The sequence below is a fragment of the Saccopteryx leptura genome, chromosome 12 (assembly GCF_036850995.1).
Source record: "Saccopteryx leptura isolate mSacLep1 chromosome 12, mSacLep1_pri_phased_curated, whole genome shotgun sequence".
NCBI lineage: Eukaryota > Metazoa > Chordata > Mammalia > Chiroptera > Emballonuridae > Saccopteryx > Saccopteryx leptura.
In genome coordinates, this window is record NC_089514.1 from 88,503 (window position 1) to 110,732 (window position 22,230).

General features: G+C 48.6%; 2 protein-coding genes across 4 annotated transcripts in view; one reads left to right on the forward strand and one right to left on the reverse strand.

The window, feature by feature from the left end:
- URGCP (upregulator of cell proliferation) overlaps positions 1-22,230 on the reverse strand; it is a 51,619-nt gene that overhangs the window by 19,271 nt on the left and 10,118 nt on the right. The window contains 2 exon segments of the mRNA XM_066354468.1: positions 18,670-18,762; positions 21,871-21,984. Coding sequence (XP_066210565.1) covers positions 18,670-18,762; positions 21,871-21,984 — 207 coding nt within the window.
- On the forward strand, positions 5,990-21,941 carry UBE2D4 (ubiquitin conjugating enzyme E2 D4 (putative)). 3 transcript variants are annotated; one of them, XM_066354480.1, is made up of 5 exons: positions 5,996-6,869; positions 7,996-8,059; positions 12,671-12,702; positions 12,806-12,883; positions 19,452-19,566. In XM_066354480.1, exons 1-5 carry the CDS (start codon positions 6,846-6,848, stop codon positions 19,506-19,508), a joined length of 255 nt encoding a protein of 84 aa, XP_066210577.1. In that variant the 5' UTR covers positions 5,996-6,845; the 3' UTR covers positions 19,509-19,566. The 3 variants fall into 3 exon arrangements, 1 of the variants encoding a protein (XP_066210577.1); XR_010747553.1 differs by lacking the exons at positions 12,671-12,702; positions 12,806-12,883; positions 19,452-19,566 and adding exons at positions 20,449-20,554; positions 21,912-21,941 and having other exon boundaries at positions 5,990-6,869; XR_010747554.1 differs by lacking the exons at positions 12,671-12,702; positions 12,806-12,883; positions 19,452-19,566 and adding an exon at positions 8,211-8,496 and having other exon boundaries at positions 5,990-6,869.

Below are 22,230 nucleotides of genomic sequence, written 5' to 3' on the forward strand. Positions count from 1 at the left end.
GGACTGACCCCAAATCTGTACATAGTTGTAAGGCCAGGGGCCGCCACCATCTTGGCCATTCACATGCAGCTTCTTGTTGAATTCGGGCAGACGGTAAAGAAACGGCGGAGTCGGAGGATGGAGGACCTTTCTGTTTATTGGTGTCTCACCAAGAGAGGCAAGCCACATGAAAAGCCAAAGGAAAAGCTGGGAACCTGCTTTTCCCATGGAGGGCAAGGGATCAGGGAGGGGAGAAAGAAGAAATCCTGCACCTCTCGGTGGTGGGGGCAGAATCTCTCTTCCAGTAAAGATTAGCAAGACAATGGCCCCTCCCAACCAAGAAGGGAACCTGCAACCTCAAAGACCACTATATCTGGCGTTGCCCAGCCCCCAATGAAAACTATAAGTGAGCAAACATATACATCATATATACAAACTTATTTGACCAACATTAGTGTAAGTACACAGTTCTCTCTATAACATGACAAAGTATAGTCAAGATTTGTGACCTGAGTTTTGCATTGGGAACCCCTCAGAAAATTAGATTTGTACCAACTTCAGACTCATGGGGGTCACTCACAAATAGTTGGAACTGCAAACAGCATGTCTGCACTAACACTACCTTCTGCAGGGGCAGTTTCAGACCTACTGACTCAGAGAAGGGCATACCAGCCCAGCAATAAGTACACTTCTGATCCCATGTCTAGAAGTTAGTGGACTTGGACACCAAATGCACCATCACTTTTTAAAAGGCCTCTTGGCTTCCCCACACAAGCTCAGCCATCTGTGTGCTGCCCCACCCTTACCACTAGATGCAGTGGGACCTTGACCCCCTGGGTGAATCAGCCAGGCCTTCTGAGGGATGGGCCCTTGTTTACTCTAGTTATGAGCTCAAAGTACTGGGTACTTCTGACCACTGCTCCACAAAACCTAGAAAGATACCGGGAGATGCCATGACAGATGCAGTCGCACCCGCCTTGACCCTCCACTGTACCCAGCCAGCACACCCCACAGAAAGTTCTGGCCTCCCGATCTCCACCCCACAGGCCCCACACCTGTAAAGGCCCGTTGTGAAGTGGAATGATGTACAACTTGAACTATACCACAACTAATATGTCTAAGACCCTCTGAAAGGTGACAACAGTCAGATGATGAATTTTACTAACTATGGCAATGACCTTGAGTCTTATTTTCCTCCTCTGTGAAGGAGTTGGGCTGTCATTCTCAGCTTTCATGACTAGTTAAATTACCAAAATAAAAAGTAATCATAATGAATTAATGAGGTTTTCTTTTGCAAGTATGATTTTTTTTTTTTAATTGCAAACTCTGTCACCATCGTTTCCTAGAAGAGAGAACATTTTAACACGGAGACAGCAGAAGGGACATGAGGTCAGAACAGGGGCGGCCGCCCCACAGGCCCGCGGCGGCACCCGGAGCCCAGCAGGCAACGGGCGCGCGTGCGGGGTCTCCCCGTCCCCGCTCCTGCCACTTGGGGCTTCCCGGCAGCTGCCCTGCAGCAGGAAAAACGGACCAACGAACCAACGAAGACGACGGGCCCCTGGGGGCGCGCTCCCCTCCCCCTCCGGGCCCCGGCGGCCCGGCCGGGCGCGTCCGCCCAAGGTCGGCCAGAGGGGGCCGCGGGCCTGGCGGGCGCAGGGCCGGGGAGGGAACGCCGCACCCCTTCCCCGCCGCACCCGCACCCCCGCCCCACCGAGCCCTGCGGAGCCCCGCCGGTCCGGCCTGAGCGCCGCACTCACCCCGGCGACGCCATGAACGCAGCGAGGTCTTGGCGCTGCGGCCGCCTCCGCTTCCTCCGCGCAGCGCGACTCGGGGAGGGGCCTCGCGCCGGCCACCCGCTGCCCGCGGGGCGCTCCGGGCGGCCGGGCTCTGGGAGGGGCGGGGAGAGGTGGGAGGTGGGGGCGGGGAGGTACAAATCCAAGAGGACCAGGTTTAGGAAGAGTTTTGGGGAGAGGGCAACCACTGGAGCGAGGGAGGTCGGATAATTTTTTAAAATAAAATTTGTTGGATTTTAAGATATATTTTTAAGTAGTAAGTAATGTAAGTTCACTGTCATTAAATATTCTTCGTCAACACGAGTTTTAGTGGGTATGTGGCATCTCACTGCATGGTGGGCCATCAGATACTTTAACCAACCCCTAGTGTTGGACATAAATATTGCTGCTAGCATTTCGTTATTATAAATGGTGTGGAAATAAATATCCTTGTATATTTGGCTGGGTGGCTCCGTTGGTTAGAGCATCGTCCCGTCCCCATGTGCCAGGGTTGCGAGTTCCATCCCTGGTCAGGGCACATAGAATCAACCAATGAAAGCATAAGGATGTGAAAGAGCAAACCAATGTTTCTTTCTCCCTTTCTCCCCCTCCCCCCAAATCAATAAATAAAAATTTAAAAGACATCCTTGGAGCTAAAACCTCCCATACATATCAGGATTATTTCCTTAGGCCAAGTTTCTAGGAGTTGAATTTCTAAGTCAGATGATATGAATATTTTAAGATTTTTTCAGATACACATATCTTTGTACACACACACACACACACATATGCAAACACACAAATGCCAGTACACATACATACCTATGTATGTACCATATTGTTATAAAGTACTGTACCTCATTTCTGCGGGTTCATGTAGAGACACCAAGTCCAATATGAATTTTGAGGAGTTTTATTATGAAAAGCCGGCGGCATACAAGGAGCAATCCTCCTACCCAAATCATGCAGCCCTGATTACCTCTCAGAGGCTGCTTATATACTCTCTGACCACATACAGATGGGGGGAGGCATAACATCATGACATACAGGTGGGGATTCACAAGACATACATTTCACAGATTCTTCCAGTGTCTCTCCCCTCCCTCCATTGCTTAGGGGCATGCTATTCGTAGGATTCAAAGATGGGGAGAAAGAGAGCAATATACAAATTCGATCTCCTAATGAAAGAGCAAGGAAGTTCTTCAAATACCTTACTACAATATAAGCATACACTTACATGTATGTACACACATACATATTGTTCTCCCAGAAGTCACCAACACTGATGACAGTGACACTTTCCCAAAACTCTCTATAAATTTCACATCTTTATTCATCATGCCAATTTGATAGTTTAAAAACCAGTATACCACAAAATGGTAGACTAGGAAGATCCAAACATTCATTTCTTCACAAAAACATGAATAGCCAGAAGCTTTCTGAACTAATTTTGTAGAGGCATTCAAAATCAGTCAAAGTTTTATAGCAACGAAGTGAACACTCAAGCAAAAAAAAGACACCTTTAAAACAGCAGGAAAGCTTTGTGGCACTTTTTACTTGCCATTGCCCCAACCGTTTCCCAGTGTGATAGGCAGTGGTCCTGGTCTAGAGCAGGGTGCATCCTGTCTGCTCTGCTCCCTCTAGTTCAAGGCAAGGGGATATGAGGACTAGGAAATGGAATGGGAAACAGGTATGCAGAAGCTCTGGTGGGGCAAGCCCTAATTAGAAGAGGTTGACCATTATGCTAAGCGGTGTCAACATAGGATCTTCCTGGATGGACAGACCCTCCACTTCTGAGAGTTCTGGTATTCTAGTTCCCACTGCCTCAGTTCTTTGGTTCCATGGGAGACAGCAACTTCGGTTGTGGTTGGAACTAGAAGGACATTTTTAAAAACAGCAAAATGGCAGTAAGTTCCTTCTTATCCGTAATTATTTTAAATGTAAATGGATTCAACTGTCCAATCAAAAGGCAGAGATTGGCCTGACCAGGCAGTGGAACAGTGGATAGTGTAGACCTGAAAACCTGAGGACCCAGGTTTGAAACCCTGAGGTCACTGGTTTGAGTGCAGAATCACAGGTGTGACCTCAGGTCCCTGGCTTGAGAAAGGGGTCACTGGCTCAGCTTGAGTCCCCTAGTCAAGGAATGTATGAAAAGCAATCAGTGAACAACTAAAAATGACACAATTACAAGTTGATGCTTCTTTCTCTCTCTCAAAAAAAATTCCTTTCCTCAGTTTTAAAGTTTGTCTTTTTTGGGGGGGTGTGTGTAAGAATTCCTTATGTAGTCTGGACACTGAACCCTTATCAAACGTGTAATTTGCAAATACTTGCTCCAATTCTGTAGGGTGTCTTTTTGCTTCCTTGATGGTTTTGTTTAAAGCACAAAAGTTTTTAATTTTTGCCTTGACCGGTTGGCTCAGTGGTAGAGCGTCCGCCTGGCGTGCGAGAGTCCCGGGTTCGATTCCCGGCCAGGGCACACAGGAGAAGCGCCCATCTGCTTCTCCATCCCTCGCCCTCTCCTTCCTCTCTGTCTCTCTCTTCCCCTCCCACAGCCAAGGCTCCATTGGAGCAAAGTTGGCCCGGGCGCTGAGGATGGCTCTGTGGCCTCTGCCTCAGGCGCTAGAATGGCTCTGATTGTGGCAGAGCATCACCCCCTGGTGGGCATGCTGGGTGGATCCCAGTCGGGCACATGCGGGAGTCTGACTGCCTCCCTGTTTCCAACTTCAGAAGAAAAAAAAAAAGTTTTTAATTTTTATTAAGTCTAATTTATCAACTTAAAAATTTTTTAAATATTTGCAACACTTTTATACATTTAAAATTACTTCAAAAAATAAAACCAACAAAAATAAAACCCTGTCTAACTAGGCAGTGGCGCAGTGGATAGAGCATCGGACTAGGACACAGACGACTCAGGTTCAAAATCATGAGGTCACTGGCTTGAGCACGGGCTCACCAGCTTGACTGAATGCAGGGTTGCTGGCCTGAGCCCAAAGGTCTCTGGCTTGAGCCCAAGGTCACTGGCTTGAGCAAAGGGCCACTTGCTCTGCTGTAGCCCCCCCCCACAAGCACATATGAGAAAGCAATCAATGAACAACTACAATGCCTCAACAAAGAATTGATGCTTCTCATCTCTCTCCCTTCCTGTCTGTCCCTCTGTCTGACTTTCTCTGTCTCTGTCAAAAAAACAAAACAAAACAACCCTATGTATAAACCTTCATGTAAAAAGTTTAAAAACCTAGCCCTGGCTGGATAGCTCGGTTGGTTCATTAGAGCATCATCTGGAAGTGCAGAGGTTGCTGGTTCGATCCTGGTCAGGGTACATACAGGAATGGATTGAAGTTCCTTTCTCTCTCTCTCTCACCTTCCTGTCTCTAAAATCAATAAAATATAACAATAAAAAATAAGTTGGCCCTGGCTGGTTGGCACAGTGGTAGAGCATCAGCCTGGCGTGTGGATGTCCCAGGTTCGATCCCCGGTCAGGGCACACAGAAGCACCCCTCTACTTCTCTAACCCTACCCCTCTCACTTCTGTCTTTCTCGTTCTCTCTTCTCCTCCCTCCTGCAGCCACGGCTCAACTGGAGCGAGCTGTCACTGGGCTCTGAGGATGGTTCCATACCCTCCACCTCAGGGGCTAAAAAATAATGGCTCTGGACCCAACAGAGCAAGAGCCCCAGATGGGCAGAGCACCGCCTCCTAGTGGGCTTGCCGGTGGATCCTAGTCGGGGTGCATGTGGGAGTCTGTCTCTGCCTCCCCCTCTCTCACTGAATAATAAGTTTAGAAAACTATGCATTAAAATACCAACAGGAAACATGAAATTTTAATTTGCTATTCAACACAAACTTGTTTCTTTTCCTTTTTCTGGATTATAAAAGTGATGCAAATTCTGAGGAAATTTTGGAAATTACCATCCATCCATAGATACCCATCATTGTAACTGAGGTTTATAGTCTAACAAAAATACATAAACCCTTATAGAAAAGCTCTATCAGAGCCATTGGGTGGGGGTGGGGGGTGTGAACTGGCTTTGCAAGGTGAGTGATGGCTCTGCATCAAGGGAAAGAGGGGGCTTCCCAAACAAGGTGGCCAGGAATAAAGGAATGCAATGCGGGCAGCGATGGAAACCGATGCCAATAAACCCGACAGGACAATACTGGATTTTGAAGGGCCTTAGATGACGGGGGAATGTGATCCCTGCGGCCACAGGGCATCCCTGTAGTTTCAGCCTAGGACGCATCATGTAGGATTCGCATTTTAGAGACAGTTCATGAACCTGCGTTTAAGAGATGGTAGATGACTGAGAGAACAGAAGCCAGGGACCGGTTGAAGGCCCATGGCACTGTCAGTCCTGCATTTTATATTGCGTACACACATGCAGGCGACCGTGTGTCCTGTCTGTCCGGAGACAGCCTCAGATTACACCTGTGGTCCCTAGGATAATCATACTGCACCCGTTTCAGTCTCAAAAAAAGTGTCTAAGTTTGGAGGATAAATATCTATATACGCACAAGAGAACTTTCCCAATCTCTACACTGTGAAACGCACTGATTTTTTGTACTTTTATTTATTTAATATTGGTTGCAACCCTTTAAACTTATTTCTGGCATACTAATTGTTCCCAATTCAGTTTCAAAAGTTCAGTCCTAGATGCCTGCAGGTCGTGGGAAAAGGGAAGGAGGCCGAGAAGGAAATTCGGACAGGCTCGGGTTCAGGCCGCACCAGAGTCGCCCGCAGCGGACTGAAGGCAGCGCCTGCAGCCCCCGCCTCGCCGGGTGCCGGCGCGTCTCCGGGGAGAGCTGCGACCACCTGACGTCACACAAGGCGGGGCGGGACACACACAGAAGGGGGTCCACGCGGGGCCGGGCACCACTACCGACGGGCCGGCACGCGCCTCCCAGCACCGCGCGACCGCTGCTCAGCCCTCCCCGCCCTCCTCCCGAGCCCCTCGCCGTCCCGGGGCCGGGCCGCGGCGGGCGACAGACGGCTCCCACGCCGCTCCCCCAACGGCCACGCGCCTCGCGGCAAATCCGGCCCACAGTGCCCTGCGGCGCGCACGCGCAGGCGGCCGTTCCCGATCTCCAGCAGCGGGGAAAGGATGGCGCTGAGGCGGATCCAAAAGGTAAGGAGCCCTCCGGTCCTCAGACTCCTTGAGAGTCCGAAGCGTCGACTCGTGGGTGGGGTCGTCAAACCGCCGAACGGATGGTGACCGAGGTACTCACTAGGGCGGCGACAGCTGCAAGGAGGGACACAGAACCGGCGCAGGGACAGCCTCAAAGGGGCACGGCCAGGCGCGGAGGCGGGGCCAGCGTTACGTGGCGCTAGTGCCCTGCAGGGCGGGGCCGGCGGCGCGTAGCACTAACTAGCGCCTTTGACGGGCGGGCCCAAAGGCGCGCAGGACTAGCTAACGCCCTGCGGGGCGGAGCCAACGGCACGTAGGACTAACTAGCGCCTTTGAGGGGCGGGCCCAACGGCGCGTAGGACTAGCTAACGCCCTGCGGGGCGGAGCCAGCGGCGCGTAGGACTAACTAGCGCCTTTGAGAGGCGGGGCCAACGGCGTGTGTGGCTTGAGTCACTCGGGGCGGGGTTTGGGAGGGCGAGACTCATCGTCACATCAAGTTTAATAACTACTGCCCTAAAGTCTAGGCTTTGAGGCTCACGCTGGGCCAGGATAACTTGGGCATCGTAGCCAGAAGGTGGTATCTCCTGAAGGAATCCAGTTAGGGTGTAATTCCTGTTCCTGTGCACGTACGTGGAGTGGTTTGCCAGACTAACTCACGTGTCCTTCGTCTCCCACTTCAAGAGCCCTGAGACTCGCCACACACCCACTAGTGTGAGAAAGAGATTGAAATACAGGAGTCCTGTCCTTAATTGAGCACTTTCTCTGAGCTAAATTCTTCCATGTATTGATTCTGGAGCTCAGAGCTAAAACCCTGTTCTTTTCCGTCTGTGAGGGTGAAGTACACACAGAACTCCTTGCCCTGCCCCATCATCTCTGTGACCTTGGGTAAGCAGCTTTACATTTCAGTTTCCTGACTTACAAAATGGAAATGATAATACAGAGTTATCAGGTGTCTTCACAGCTACGTGCCGACCTTCAGGTCTCCTGTTTTCATTAGCCAGGCCAACCCTTCTGAGGCCTAGGAACCTCTTCCCACCAGGAGATTGCATTTCTGGCCAAGAGGTGTTGGATGCAGAGCAGCATCCCCAGCTCACACCAACTCTGAGCCCCGCTTCTTGTGTTCTAGGAACTAACTGACCTGCAGAGGGACCCTCCTGCTCTGTGCTCTGCAGAAGCTGTGGGAGATGATTGTAAGTATCGTTCAGGCTTCAGATCATGGGAGCCTTCAGTCAACACCCCCAAATTATTAGCCCAGCAGTTTTTTAAGAAAACCTATTGTTTTCTCTAATTTGCTTATGAATTGCATTTTCTTTTCTTTTCTTTTTTTTTAGAGAGAGAGAGAGAGAGACAGGAAGGGAGAGTGATGAAGAGCATCAACTCCTAGTTGCAGCACTTTAGTTGTTCATTGATTGCTTCTCATATGTGCCTTGACCAGGGGGCTCCAGCCAAGCCAATGACCTTGTGCTCAAGCCAGTGACCTTAGGCTTCAAGCCGGTGAACATGGGATCATGTCAATGATTGCATGTTCAAGCCAGCAACCCCACATTCAAGCTGGAAAGCCTGTGCTTAAGCCGGCAACCTTGGGGTTTCAAACCTGGGTCCTCAGCATCCCAGGTCGATGCTCTATCCGCCGCACCACCACCAGTCAGGCTCGTGAACTGCTTTTTCATTAAACACATTGAGTTCATAGTCTGGCTAGTCAAGATGGTGTCTGAAATCACCAGTTCCCTCCACTGTGACACAAGAAAGCCATCTTGTCCTGGAGCACATTGGCTCCTGAAAAGTGCCTCTAACCAATGAAAACTTGACTTTTTGGTGTAAAAATGGTCATGAAACTAGTTGTGGAGACTTCCTGCTTCTGCCAAGGGGAAGGCAGTACCTGTGCTCTTCTCCCACTTCTGCTCCTCCTTAGTGGAGCACCAGCCAGCCCTCTGCTCCTCTTTACAGCTGACCAGCCAAGATCATGCTGCCCAGCACGTGGGCTCCCCAAGTACATTTTCTGCTCCCGTCTCACCTCCACTCACTCATCTTTACTGTGAGATGGTATGAAAGAGGGGTGGTACCCATCACAGACACCAAATAATTGAAAATAGGGACTTAAACAGAACTCACATGCCAGTATGCATTGCACCATTATTCTCAGTCACCCAAAGTCCCAAGTGCCCATCAACACATGACAGAGAAAGCAAGGTATGTCATATACATACAACAGCATATTATTTAGGCATAAAGAGGAAAGAATTCTATAACATGGGTGAGCCTTGGAAACACACAATGTCCAACAAGCCATACACAAAAGGACTAACATGTGGCTCCATCTGTATGAAATACCTAGACTAGGCAAATGTGGAGATAGAAAGTGGAGTAGAGGTTCCTAGGAACTGAGGGAGGTAGAGATGGTATGAAATTCCTGTTTGGAGTCATGAAAGACTTGTCAGAATGGATAATGGCGGTGGCTGGACAACACGGATACACTTAATGCCACTGAATTGTTCACTTGAAATGGCTAGATGACATTTTATGTCACTTTTTTTTTTTTACTTTTTATTGTGTTAAAAGGCACGTAACAGTTTACCTTCTTAACTATCTTTTTTTTTTTTTTTTTTTTTTTGCATTTTTCTGAAGCTGGAAACAGGGAGAGACAGTCAGACAGACTCCCGCATGCGCCCAACCTGGATCCACCCGGCACGCCCACCATGGGGCGATGCTCTGCCCATCCTGGGTGTCGCCATGTTGCGACCAGAGCCACTCTAGCGCCTGAGGCAGAGGCCACAGAGCCATCCCCAGCGCCTGGGCCATCTTTGCTCCAATGGAGCCTTGGCTGCGGGAGGGGAAGAGAGAGACAGAGAGGAAGGCGCGGTGGAGGGGTGGAGAAGCAAATGGGCGCTTCTCCTGTGTGCCCTGGCCGGGAATCGAACCTGGGTCCTCCACACGCTAGGCCAACGCTCTACCGCTGAGCAAACCTGCCAGGGCCTTAACTATCTTTAAGCACACAGTTTGGTGGTGTCAAATCCATTCACAGTTTTGCAGCCACCACCATCCATCTCTGTAACTCTTTATCTTGTCACCATAGCTACATATATGTTACTGCAATAAAAAAAAAGAATACCAGTAATTTCACAAAACTGGAAGAAGAGGTGCTGTCCCATGCACATGCTATGGGTTGAGGCTCAGAGCACCTGGGATGGGCGGACAGAGCGCTGAGTGTAGAGGTGTGTGCCAGTCTTATGAACAAGGTGGCTATGGTACCACTATTTGCTGGTTCTGCTTGTCACTTGACCCGTGTTTCCACAAGTCCCAAGTCTCCATAGCGTATTTTCCCCTCTTACCTGTCACATTGCCAAACTCGGGTGCTGGTAAAATCAAGCTGTTCCTGAATTAGCCCAGCTTCCTAGCAGCACCCTTGGGCCTTGCCCTGCAGCGCGCATACTCACCTTCCTGGCAGCCTCATGCTGGAGGCAGTGTCTAGGCACCCCCTCCTTGCTCAGCATCTCCACAAATGAGGTGTGTGCAGCCTTGGACACCACCTAACCTCTGGGGCTATTTCATACCTCCCTATGGGCAAACAGCCTCTTTTCAGCTGTCCTTGCAGTTTCCTTTCTCTTCCTCTCTTATGTGGCCTTTTCTTCTGACCATGCCCTCAAGTCCTGCTCAGCCACCCACACAGCCCTCAGGGATTCAAGCAAACAGGACCAGAGGCCCTATTCACCACAAGGAACCACTTTTATTACCTACTTCTCCCCATGGGTTCCCAGTCTCTAATATGTTAATTATCAAAAACATTTAATAAGGAATTCCATCCTGCAGTATTATTAGGGAAAGGTATAGTCACCTTTCAACCACAGCTAATAATTAGCCTGAGTTGGAATAAAAAGAGTCAAAAGACAGAGAAATGACACTTCTGTTGGCTCAGGCAGTCTTGTTGCAGCTAAAAGTATGGTTTTCTGTACCATTTCCTTGAAGTATTGGAACAGGTCCTGGGCTGCCCTGACTGCCTAAAGGAGGTCTGGGAAACTTGCTCTGTAGTCCCTGCACTCACCTCTCCTCATGCCTTGGTGATTTACTATCCTGCTGTCAAGGGAGAGCCTGTGGGGCATTTGAACAGGTGGCAGGAACCTAGGACAGGTCTAAAACCTTGGACTAATTCCACACCATCATGGAGCCATAACACAGAACTCCCTAGAGTAACAGTTTCCTCAGGCACTTTCAGCAGTCCACTTGGTGGATGGGTAGGCACTTTCCATAAAGATGAGTAATTGCCCTAGGAACTTAGAAGTGAGGCATTGGCCGCCAAGTCAGCCTTGCCAAGTACACTGGAGCTTCTCTAGGGCTGGGCAGGGCAGTGAAAGTAGCCTGAGGTGCCACAGAGGCAGCAGGCATGATAAGCAGCAAGAGAAGGGAAAGGAGAACAAGAGAGGCTTATCCTGGCCCTGTCACCACGCCCCCAGTGCATGGGCCCTGCCAGAGGCAGCATGGGAGAGGACACCATGGAAGGTGACCTCACTGAGGCCCCAGGGCTATGACCATTGGCTCCGGAAAGAGACCCTTTGCAGAGAGCTTCAGAAGGAACCCAGGGAAGAAGGAGGGAGTGTAAGAGGGTTATAAAAAGCCATATGGAAAGTGCGTGAAAACTGCCTGACCAGGTGTTGGTACAGCAGTAGCTAAGAGGGTCAGACTGGGACGCAGAGGACCCAGGTTTGAAACCCTGAGGTCACAGGCTTGAGCGCGGGATCAAAGACTTGACCCCATGGTCGCTCGCTTGAGCCCAAAGGTCGCTGGCCTGAAGCCCAAGGTTGCTGGCTTGAGCAAGGGGTCACTCGCTCTGCTGTAGCCCCCCAGTCAAGGCACATATGAAAAAGCAATCAATGAACAACTAAGGAGCTGCAGTGAAAAATTGATGCTTCTCATCTCTCTCCCTTCCTGTCTGTCTGTCCCTATCTGTCCCTCTCTCTGTCGTCCCCCCCCCCCCCCAAAAAAAAAGAAGAGTGCTGAAGACTACCTGAGGCTTAAATCTGTGTTAAAAGAGTGAATTGCAGTTTACTGGCACCTCAGTAGTGAAGAATTTAATTGTCAAAAAAAGATCTGGCCTGACCTGTGGTGGCGCAGTGGATAAAGCGTCGACCTGAAAATGCTGAGGTCGCCGGTTCAAAACCCTGGGCTTGCCTGGTCAAGGCACATATGGGAGTTGATGCTTCCAGCTCCTCCCCCCCTTCTCTCTCTCTGTCTCTCCCTCTCCTCTCTAAAAATGAATAAATAAAAAAAATAATTAAAAAAAAAGATCTGGCCTTTATCCTCAGCCTCTAGGAGGTGATCTCTGAGATGTCCAGCTTGATAGGGCTGTCCTTGCCTGCCCTAGGGTTTTGACCCACACCAACTACGTGATTTAAAGTGGGGATTGGTCACACCAGAGAGATAGCCATGTTATTTATCATGGTTGCTTTGGGTCATACTTAGAAGGACTGGCAGATCAGTCATGTGGGTGGTCCATTTATCATTTGTGCTCACTGATGAACCTCCCTGGTGGCCAGTACTCTGCATGTTGTTACATGTCAATGCCAGGATGGTGACACATTCTGACTCCTGCATTTGGCCCTGCTGGACTTGCCCTGAGCTCTTCCCTTGGCTGATGTTCTCAGCAGCCTTCTGGGTGATAAACTGCTAACTTTAAGCACAGACCTCCTGGGAGTCTGGGAGTCTTGGCACATTCTGGGGACCCCGGGGGCTGTACTTGTGATAGGAGAGGCTCCTGGGGCAGAGCAGACTTGTGGGGTGTCTCTGACATTCCCCCTTTTATCTTGCAGGGTTCTGCTGGCAGGCCACCATCCTGGGCCCGGTAGGTAGTAGCTCCAGGTAGCAGCTGCTGAGCACCACCCCGTTTGCTGCCGCCCTTGATGCTTTTGTGCGACTAATGTGCCTTCTGTGTTCCATCCTTCTAGAATGACAGTCCTTACCAAGGAGGCATTTTCTTCCTGAACATCCACTTTCCTACAGATTATCCATTCAAACCCCCAAAGGTAAGGATGAGTCTTTTTTTTTTTTACAGAGACAGAGAGAGGGATAGACAGGGACAGACAGACAGGAACGGAGAGAGATGAGAAGCATCAATCATCAGCTTTTCGTTGCAACATCTTAGTTGTTCACTGACTGCTTTCTCATATGTGCCTTGACCGTGGGCCTTCAGCAGACCAAGTAACCCCTTGCTCAAGCTGGAGACCTTGGGTCCAAGCTGGTGAGCTTTGCTCAAGTCAGATGAGCCCGCGCTCAAGCTGGTGCCCTCGGGGTCTCGAACCTGGGTCCTCCACATCCCAGTCTGATGCTCTATCCACTGCGCCACCGCCTGGTCAGGCAGGATGAGTCTTTTGATTGAAGCAAAAGAGTGTGATGAAGGGGCCTTTCAAGTCATAAAGTTTCACATGGGGCTCCTCTCGCAGGCCCTCACCCATCTGCATGATCACAGCCCCCCCAGACTTTATGCCCTGGACTCCAGTCAGTTCCTGAGGTGAGGGGTTCCCTGAAGCCATGGTTTGAGTGGTGTTCTTTGTGGCGGAGCTCACTCTGCCCCCTGTGGAGCCCCTCTTCCTCTAAGCAGAGATCTCATTCCCTGCCCCAGGGACAACGGACAACGCCCTGGAGTCTCTGTGGTTGTATAAAAGGGGTGGGTCGGGGAGGGGAGTTGCTACTGGGTTTCTAGTGGGTGGAACCCAGGAAGGCCGCTCATACCATACAGAGCACAGGACCCATGAATGTCAGGGTCACAATGTACTAGGACCCTGCCAAGTCACCTCCATTCATACATACACCATCCTTGCAGTGGAGCCTTCAAGGGAGGACATTGAAACTAACAGGAGGGAGAAGGCTGGATGGACCCACTCCACCCTGAGCCCAGAGGGGCTGCTCACTACTCACCAGGCGTCAAATGTCTGAGGCAGAGCCAAACCCAGAGTCCTGCCCTCGTAAGGGAACGGTTCTGTCTGAGAAGCACAGAGCGTCAGGGTGGGTGGCCACATGAGAGGACAGGAGTCCAAGGAGTCATGCTCTGAGATGGAGACTGAGTGGGGCGAAGGTGATGCTGGTGGCTGTATAGAGCTGGGGATAGAGGTGTATTCTGAGTGCTCCACAGTGGAGCCAATCGGATGGGCTGCAGGTCAGAGGTGGTCGCAGTGGTGTGTGTGGGTTCACATCAATCGTTTATGTTCCCGATTGCAAAACTAGTAAACTGATTATTTTGAAATTAGAACATTGGGGAACCAGTGTCAGCCTCCTATAACCCTACGTGTAGAAAAGACCACCACTCACAGCCCAGTATACATTCCTCCAGGTTTTCTCTGTATACACCAACATAGGATGGGGCAAAAGTAGGTTACAGTTGTTCATATGGGAAATAACACATAATAAATAAAAATACAGGAATAAACTATTTCACATACTCAAAATGGTAAAGTTACTTTTGCCCTACCTGGTATATATTTTTATTCTTTTTTTTTTTTTTTTTGGTGGCAGAGACAGAGAGAGAGAGGGACAGATAGGGACAGACACAGGAAGGGAGAGAGATGAGAAACATCAATTCTTCATTGCGGCTCCTTAGTTGTTCATTGATTGATTTCTCATATGTGCCTTGACCAGGGGGCTACAGCAGACCAAGTGACCCCCTGCTCAAGCTAGCGACCTTGGGCTCAAGCTGGTGAGCCTTGCTCAAACCAGATAAGCCTGCGCTCAAGCTGGCGACCTCGGGGTCTCGAACCTTGGTCCTCTGCATCCTAGTCCGACGCTCTATCCACTGTGCCATCGCCTGGTCAGGCTTTATTCTTATTTTTAAATGATATCAATTTTGGCTGTGAATGAGGAAACTGGAGCTTTTAGAGAACATATCATTTCCTGAAAACAGCATGGCTCATACTGGAGGGTGGGTCCTGAGCCCAGATGTGTCAGCCAATGTAAAATAATTTTTTTCAACTACAGTTGACATTCAGTACTGTATTAGTTTCAGATGTACAGCATGGTGGCTAGACATTTATATAATTTACAATGTATTCCCCCTGATACCTCTAGTCCCCACCTGGCACCATACATAGTTATTACACTATTATTGACTACATTTCCTCTGCTGTACTTTATGTCCCTGTGACTATTTTGTGACTGCCAATACTTCTTAATCTGTTCACCTTTTCACCCACCCCCCTAACACTCTCCCATCTGTCAATCTTCAGCCCTATCTCCATGTCTATGAGTCTGTTTTTGCTTTGTTTGTTCATTTAATTTGGTTTTTAGATTCTCTTTAAGTGAAATCATATGGCATTTAACTTTCTCTGTCTGATTTATTTCACTTAGCAAAAAATCTCCCCTCTGTCCACAGTAAGAGTTCATTCTTTTTCATGGCCAAGTAATATTCCATTTAATATATGTCCATTTGTCTTTTGATTGGAACATTTAATCCATTTACTTTTACTTTATTTTAAAGATTTTATTTATTCATTATAGAGGGGAGAGAGAGAGAGAGAGAGAGAGAGAGAGAAGGGGGGAGGAGCAGAAAGCATCAACTCCCATATGTGCCTTGACCAGGCAAGCCCAGAGTTTTGAACCGGCAACCTAAGCGTTTCCAAGTTGACACTTTATCCACTGTGCCACCACAGGTCAGGCTAATCCATTTACTTTTATTTTTTTTATTTTTTTTTTTTTTATTTTTATTTATTTATTTTTTTTTCATTTTTCTGAAGCTGGAAACAGGGAGAGACAGTCAGACAGACTCCCGCATGCGCCCGACCGGGATCCACCCGGCACGCCCACCAGGGGCGAAGCTCTGCCCACCAGGGGGCGATGCTCTGCCCATCCTGGGCGTCGCCATGTTGCGACCAGAGCCACTCTAGCGCTTGGGGCAGAGGCCACAGAGCCATGCCCAGCGCCCGGGCCATCTTTGCTCCAATGGAGCTTTGGCTGCGGGAGGGGAAGAGAGAGACAGAGAGGAAAGCGCGGCGGAGGGGTGGAGAAGCAAATGGGCGCTTCTCCTGTGTGCCCTGGCCGGGAATCGAACCCGGGTCCTCCGCACGCTAGGCCGACGCTCCATTTACTTTTAAAGTAATTATTCTTTTTTAAAAGATCCTTTATTTATTGATTGTAGAGAGAGGAGAGGGGTGGGGAGGAGCAGCAAGCATCAACTCAATAGTATTAATTGCTTCTTGTATGTGCCTTGACCCAGCAAGTCCAGGGTTTCAAACTGGCAACCTCAGCATTACACGCTGCTTTATCTACTGTGCCACCACTGGTCAGGTTACAGTAATTATCAACAGGCATGTAGTTATGGCCATTTTCATTGCTTTCTGATTTCCTGTAGTTCTTATTCCTTTCTTATTCTCTTGCACTTTTCTCTTGTATGTTGATGACTTTCTATAGCGTTGTGTTTCAATTCCTTCCTATTTCTTGTATATCTCTTGTATATTTTTGGTTTGTGGTTACCATGTCTTTCATGTATACCAAGCTATGTTTATAGCTTGTTTGTGTTTGTGTACCCTTTGAGAGATTTTAGGAAAGTCTGTAGGCTGGCTGCTTGTGTGGGTTAGCCTCTAACAGATGTTTGGATTGAGCTCATGTACTGGTTGGAGTGGGGTCTCAGGGAATCATCAGGGTTGGGTGAGAGCAGTGTTAGGTTAATGGAGTCTTGGATTTGGTACTCAGGTGTACCTGCTGGCCATGTGAGGGAGGGCTCTACAAAAGAGCAATGCTGCACGCACTTGAGTCCTAGAGAGAGCTACCACTCTGGCTCTCACCTTGAAGCCAGACAGTTCACTTTCTCCTGTATGTCCCCCGGCACTTTTCGAGTTGCTCTCCCTTCTCTGGAACTCAGAGTCAGTGTTAGTGACATGGGCCCTTTCAGAGGACTCCTGGGTCTACAGCAGTCCTCTGTCTCACCCAGATGGAGTCCTTGCCAAATTTCACAGCCAGCTGTGGGGACTCCTCTCCCTGACACTGGTACGTCAGCCTGAGGAGCTCTGTGGAGGAACTAGGACCCTCACTCCTGGAAGTACCTCTGCAGTCGAGATATCTCTCTTGAAGCTTATCTGTCACACGTGGGTGGTGGGGCAGTCCATTTCGTGTCTTTGTCCTACAGTCTCTGTAGTTTCTTCTTTATAGCCTTAGTTACAGGAGTTCTGTTCAGCTGTCTTCCGATGACTCTCAAGAGTGGTGGTGCTATAATTTAGGTGTGATTGTGATGTGGTCATGGGAGGAGGTGAGCAGTTTACTTACTCCACCATCTTGATCAGAAGTCTTCTCAGAGTCAGCCTAATTTTTTATCTAAAACATTTTATTTCTTAAAAATGAACTGTTTCAGAGCAACCAATGAGTACACAACTAAATAGAACTAAGTGGAACAATGAATTGATGATTCTCTCTCTCAAATCAATGGAAAAATTTTTTAAAAAATGAACTTCACGGCCCTGGCCGGTTGGCTCAGCGGTAGAGCGTCGGCCTAGCGTGCGGAGGACCTGGGTTCGATTCCCGGCCAGGGCACACAGGAGAAGCGCCCATTTGCTTCTCTACCCCTCCGCCGCGCTTTCCTCTCTGTCTCTCTCTTCCCCTCCTGCAGCCAAGGCTCCATTGGAGCAAAGATGGCCCGGGCGCTGGGGATGGCTCCTTGGCCTCTGCCTCAGGCGCTAGAGTGGCTCTGGTCGCAATATGGCGACGCCCAGGATGGGCAGAGCATCGCCCCCTGGTGGGCAGAGCATCGCCCCTGGTGGGCGTGCCGGGTGGATCCCGGTCGGGCGCATGCGGGAGTCTGTCTGACTGTCTCTCCCCGTTTCCAGCTTCAGAAATGAAAAAAAAAAAAAAATGAACTTCACAATAGATCTAAATATCACTTTCCCAAAAAACACCAGAAAGTACAGTGTAAAGCCATATGTCCCTCTTTCTGGATTTGTGGTCTTTTCTCAGGACTATGCATTTTGGCAAGATGTACATGGAAGTCCTGGGTCTGTATCAGGGCCCAACAGTTGAAGGTTCGTGGTGTCTCTCTGCCCCGAGGTTGGCCTTGAGGGCTGAATTTGAGTCACACCCTTGGCTCTGTTTGCACCTTCTGTCTGAGCTGTATGCCAAGGAAATTTTAAGTTGCATTGTTTAAATAAAACTTTGGATGCCTACAACCATATTGTTATCCTCCAACAAAGCATATTCTTTTGTTTATATACAACAGGTCAGCACTGAAGAATTTTATTTACTTGTAACAAAAGCAAAATTTTGTATTAAAAAAAACCCAATGAAGTTATAGATGCAAGAAGAGCAAAACTCTACTATACCAAAGACACTGTATTGCTTGATGTACTTAATGTTAGTATTTGAGGCAACTTTAAGTTTTTGCAAAAAATGCATTAATACTAGTTCTGTACAAATTTAAAATAAGAAAATGAAAACATCTTTAAACCATACTTTAACAAACTGTTCTAAAGGCAGCAAATTTGTGCTCAGTTGTTTTTCCTTTGCTTTAATAAGCTACCAGTAATTCTCATTGTTCATGTACTGTTCATGGATCAAATCTAAGCATTCATACTTTCAAAAATGTGTGCAGTGAGTCCTTGGCCTACGGAGAGACTAGAGTTTATTTTCATATTGTATGACTGCCTGCAAGTAATCCCTTATTAATAGACTTACTGACAAATGCCAGATATTAAGGATCAGATTTAATTTTTTAGAATAAGCATGAACCTGTTTTTGAAAGCTTTCCATGGCTAGCATAAATCAGGTAACCAAGGAGCATGGGATGTGTCTGTTTGTATATTTAAAATCTTTTATTTAGAATTAATCTTAGACTTACCCCTCACCCAGCTTTCCCAAAGTCAGCATCTTCATTACTATAGTAGTTATCCAACCCAGGACATCAGTGTTGGCCACAGTGCTCTGAAACAAACTGACAGCATTATACACATTACCAGTTTGCAGTAATGTCCTGCCTGTATTCTAGGAGCCTGCACTACATTCCTTGTCTCCTTCACCTTTGCCCTCTGCCTCAGTTTCCCCCAGTCTTTTATGATATTGATGCTTATGAGGAGTATTCATCAGTTATGTTGCCATATGTCCCTCTTTTTGGGTTTGTGATCTTTTCTCAGGACCAGACTAAGGTTATGCATTTTGGCAAGATGTACATTTCCTGGGTCTGTATCAGGGCCCAACAGTTGAGGGTTCGTGGTGTCTCTCTGCCCCGAGGTTGGCCTTGAGGGCTGAATTTGAGTCACACCCTTGGCTCCCAAACCACAGCTCTGCATGGGCACTACCACCAGAGGTCACATGGTGCCTCAGTATTTTAAATCATGGTTAAATGAAGGAAGGAATTTAGAGGCCTTGCCAGCTTTGGGCAGGGGAGAAGGGTGTGCTAGGTGGGGGGACAGATGCTAAAATAACTGCATGATTTGGGCACACCTCTTCTTCCAGGGCCTTGGATGAAAAAGCGTATTTCATGGTCTCTAATCCACCCCCTGCCCTTTCCTGCAGTCTTATCAAGTCTTAATTTTCCAGCTCATCTCTTTCAATCAGCATGTCAACACCGGAGGGTCTTCCTTAAACAGTCTGGAACCCTATATGTCTGTTGTGTATTTTCAGGATCCCACTTGCCCAAGGACAGTGAAAATAGTGGCTGTTATGAAGACAAGGACGTAATGTTGTAATAATGTTGTAAATTGGGATTACTTTAACAAAGACATGTAACATGAAATGGGACACTCAACAGTGGAAGTGTTTTTGTCCTTTAAAAATCTTCTACAGAGAGCCTAACCTGTGGTGGCGCAGTGGATAAAGCGTCGACCTGGAAATGCTGAAGTTGCTGGTTCAAAACCCTGGGCTTGCCTGGTCAAGGCACATATGGGAGTTGATGCTTCCAGCTCCTCCCCTCTCTCTCTCTCTCTCTCTCTCCTCTCTAAAATGAATAAAATAAAAAATAAAAAAAATTGTTAAAAAAAAAGTTACTTAAAAAAAAAAATCTTCTACAGAGAATAAGATAAAAAAGATGATGTTTTTGCAGAAATTCTTTGACTCTGTTCCTTACCAGGGAATCTGGCAAGAACGCATGATCCTCTTTACCAGAGATATTGAAGAGTAAGGCCGATACTGTCTGAGACACTTTAGAAGTTTGACCCTTCCTAGGAAAATCATTTGGTAACAGATGATAAACCTCACATACATACAGCCTTCCTCCCCCCATATTCCAGACTAAGTCTTTAAAAACTATTTAATTATAACTTATGTCAGGTATGCCAAAAACTGTCAGTAATAATATAACGGGTGCCCGTCATGCATGGTCCGGCCTGAGCCCCATCACTCAGGAAGCGTATACTACTGCTACTGCCCTTCTTGTTGCTCCTCAGAGCCTCCTGCTGTAGGGGAGGTGGTGTCAGTCCTCCATGTTCAGAATGGGTCAGGGGACTTCTCTTGGCTGCCCCACCTGTGTCCTGTTAGGGTTGGGGGTGGGGGGCCCAGCTCACCCTGGACTGTGTGAAGCCAGGTATAGGGCAGCAGTGGCCACTTCTGCCTCACTGAGTTCATTTTCCAGAAAGACACTGTCTAGCATCCCTAAGTCTGACTGGAGGTCTCTTGTCTGCAGGTTGCTTTCATGACCAAAATTTACCACCCCAACATCAACAGCAACGGCTGCATCTGCCTCGACATCCTGCAGTCTCACTGGTCTCCATCTCTGACAGTGTCCAAAGGTAGCTGCATGTGTCAGACTCTGACGTGCCTCACAAGCCCTGTCCTGAGCCTGTGACTCTCACAGCAGCATTTCTGCCCCCACATCCCTGGGAGGAAACAGGCCCAGAGAGAACAGGCAGCTTCCCACAGCTCCTAGAGGAGGAATCGGGTGATGCTGTTCCTGCCCCGACTGTGTCCACACAGACTGGTTGCTATGAGGAGCTCCAGCCAGACTGTCACATGTGTGCAAGAAGAAAATATTGAGTCTGTATGCATGTTTCTCCAGAAATAAGGCAGATGTTACATTACTTTCTCTGTTCCCTCATTTATTCACTTATCCAACATGGGTCGTGAGCTAGCCCTGAAGGAAAGAGATGAAGGCCTGTCCCTGGGGCCTTGCAGTTAGTATGCTGAGCACAGGTCTCTGTATGCAGCTAGAGAAACCAGCCTAGCCCTGGCTGGTTTGCTCAGTGGGTAGAGTGTTGTGTTGGCCCGGCATATGGACATCCCAGTTTCAATCCCCAGTCAGGACACAAATGAGAAACGACCATCTGCTTCTCTTCCCCTCCTTCCCTCCCTTTTCTCTCTTCTCCTCCTGCAGCCAGTGGCTCAACTGCTTCGAGTGTCAGCTCCACTCGCTGAGGATAGCTCAGTTGATCCAAGCAATGGACCCAGACAGTTGTTGGGTGGATCCTGGTCAGGGCACATGCAGCAGTCTATCTCACTATCTCCCCTCTGACTGAAAAACAAATACATAAAATAAAGAAACCAGTCTAAACAGGGCTTCAGAAATGCAGATATTCCTTTGGAACTAAGAAGGGTTGAACCTGAATGTAATGATTTGAGTGTCTTGTCAGTGGAGTAGGTGGGATGGTGAAAAAAATCACCCCAAGAGACCAGGGCCCCAGAGCCTAGAAACAAGCAGAGGGGAGTGTGAGGCAAAGCAGCAGCCAAAGGGAGGGGCAGGGCAGGAGGCACCAGCTGCTGGTGGGACAGGCGTTTGAAGACTGCATAGCGAGTCCAGAGGGAATGCTGCTCACCCCCACATAACTGAATGTTCAGAGTTCCCATTTCCTCGTTCGTAAGCAGGCCCCTGGGACCAAACACCAAAGGTATGTGGCAACCAAGGTTTCCCTAGACAGGAGACACACACCCTCGAGCAGCTGGGTCTGGGATTGCTTGGGGAAAAATTGCCTTTCAGCCAACAGATGAACAAAGTTATTCATTTCATGTCTACTGGGGCATCAAGTAGAATAATTCATATCTGATGGTGAAGGGAAGACACTTGCTGTCAGTAGAGAGCATGGGTTGGGGGGATCATCAGACCCAGGCAGACCTGGTAGCCTCGTGCTGATCCAGCTTTTCTTCTCTTCCCAGTGCTCTTATCCATCTGTTCCCTGCTCTGCGACCCCAACTTTGACGATCCTCTGGTGCCAGAGATAGCCCACACCTACAAGACCAACAGAGAGAAGTATGCATCCTTTGGGTTCCTTAATCCCACCCTGACCTGGTGTCTACCGGCTAACCAGGTTCCCAGACATCTTCCTGTTCATGCCAGTGGGTGTGAAATGTGCGTCCCTTGGTTCAGACTCCTGGCTCTCTCATTAACATATCCTCTGGCTCTGTTTGACCAGGTGGTGTCACAGTGGATAGAGCATCAGCCTGGGATGCTGAGGACCCAGGTTTGAGACCCTGA

Coding starts and splice junctions, on each gene's coding strand:
- UBE2D4 (XM_066354480.1), top strand. CDS start 6,846: ATGGCGCTGAGGCGGATCCAAAAG. Junction 8,060..12,670: donor AGAAGCTGTGGGAGATGATT/GTAAGTATCGTT, acceptor TTTATCTTGCAG/GGTTCTGCTGGCAGGCCACC. Junction 12,703..12,805: donor AGGCCACCATCCTGGGCCCG/GTAGGTAGTAGC, acceptor CCATCCTTCTAG/AATGACAGTCCTTACCAAGG.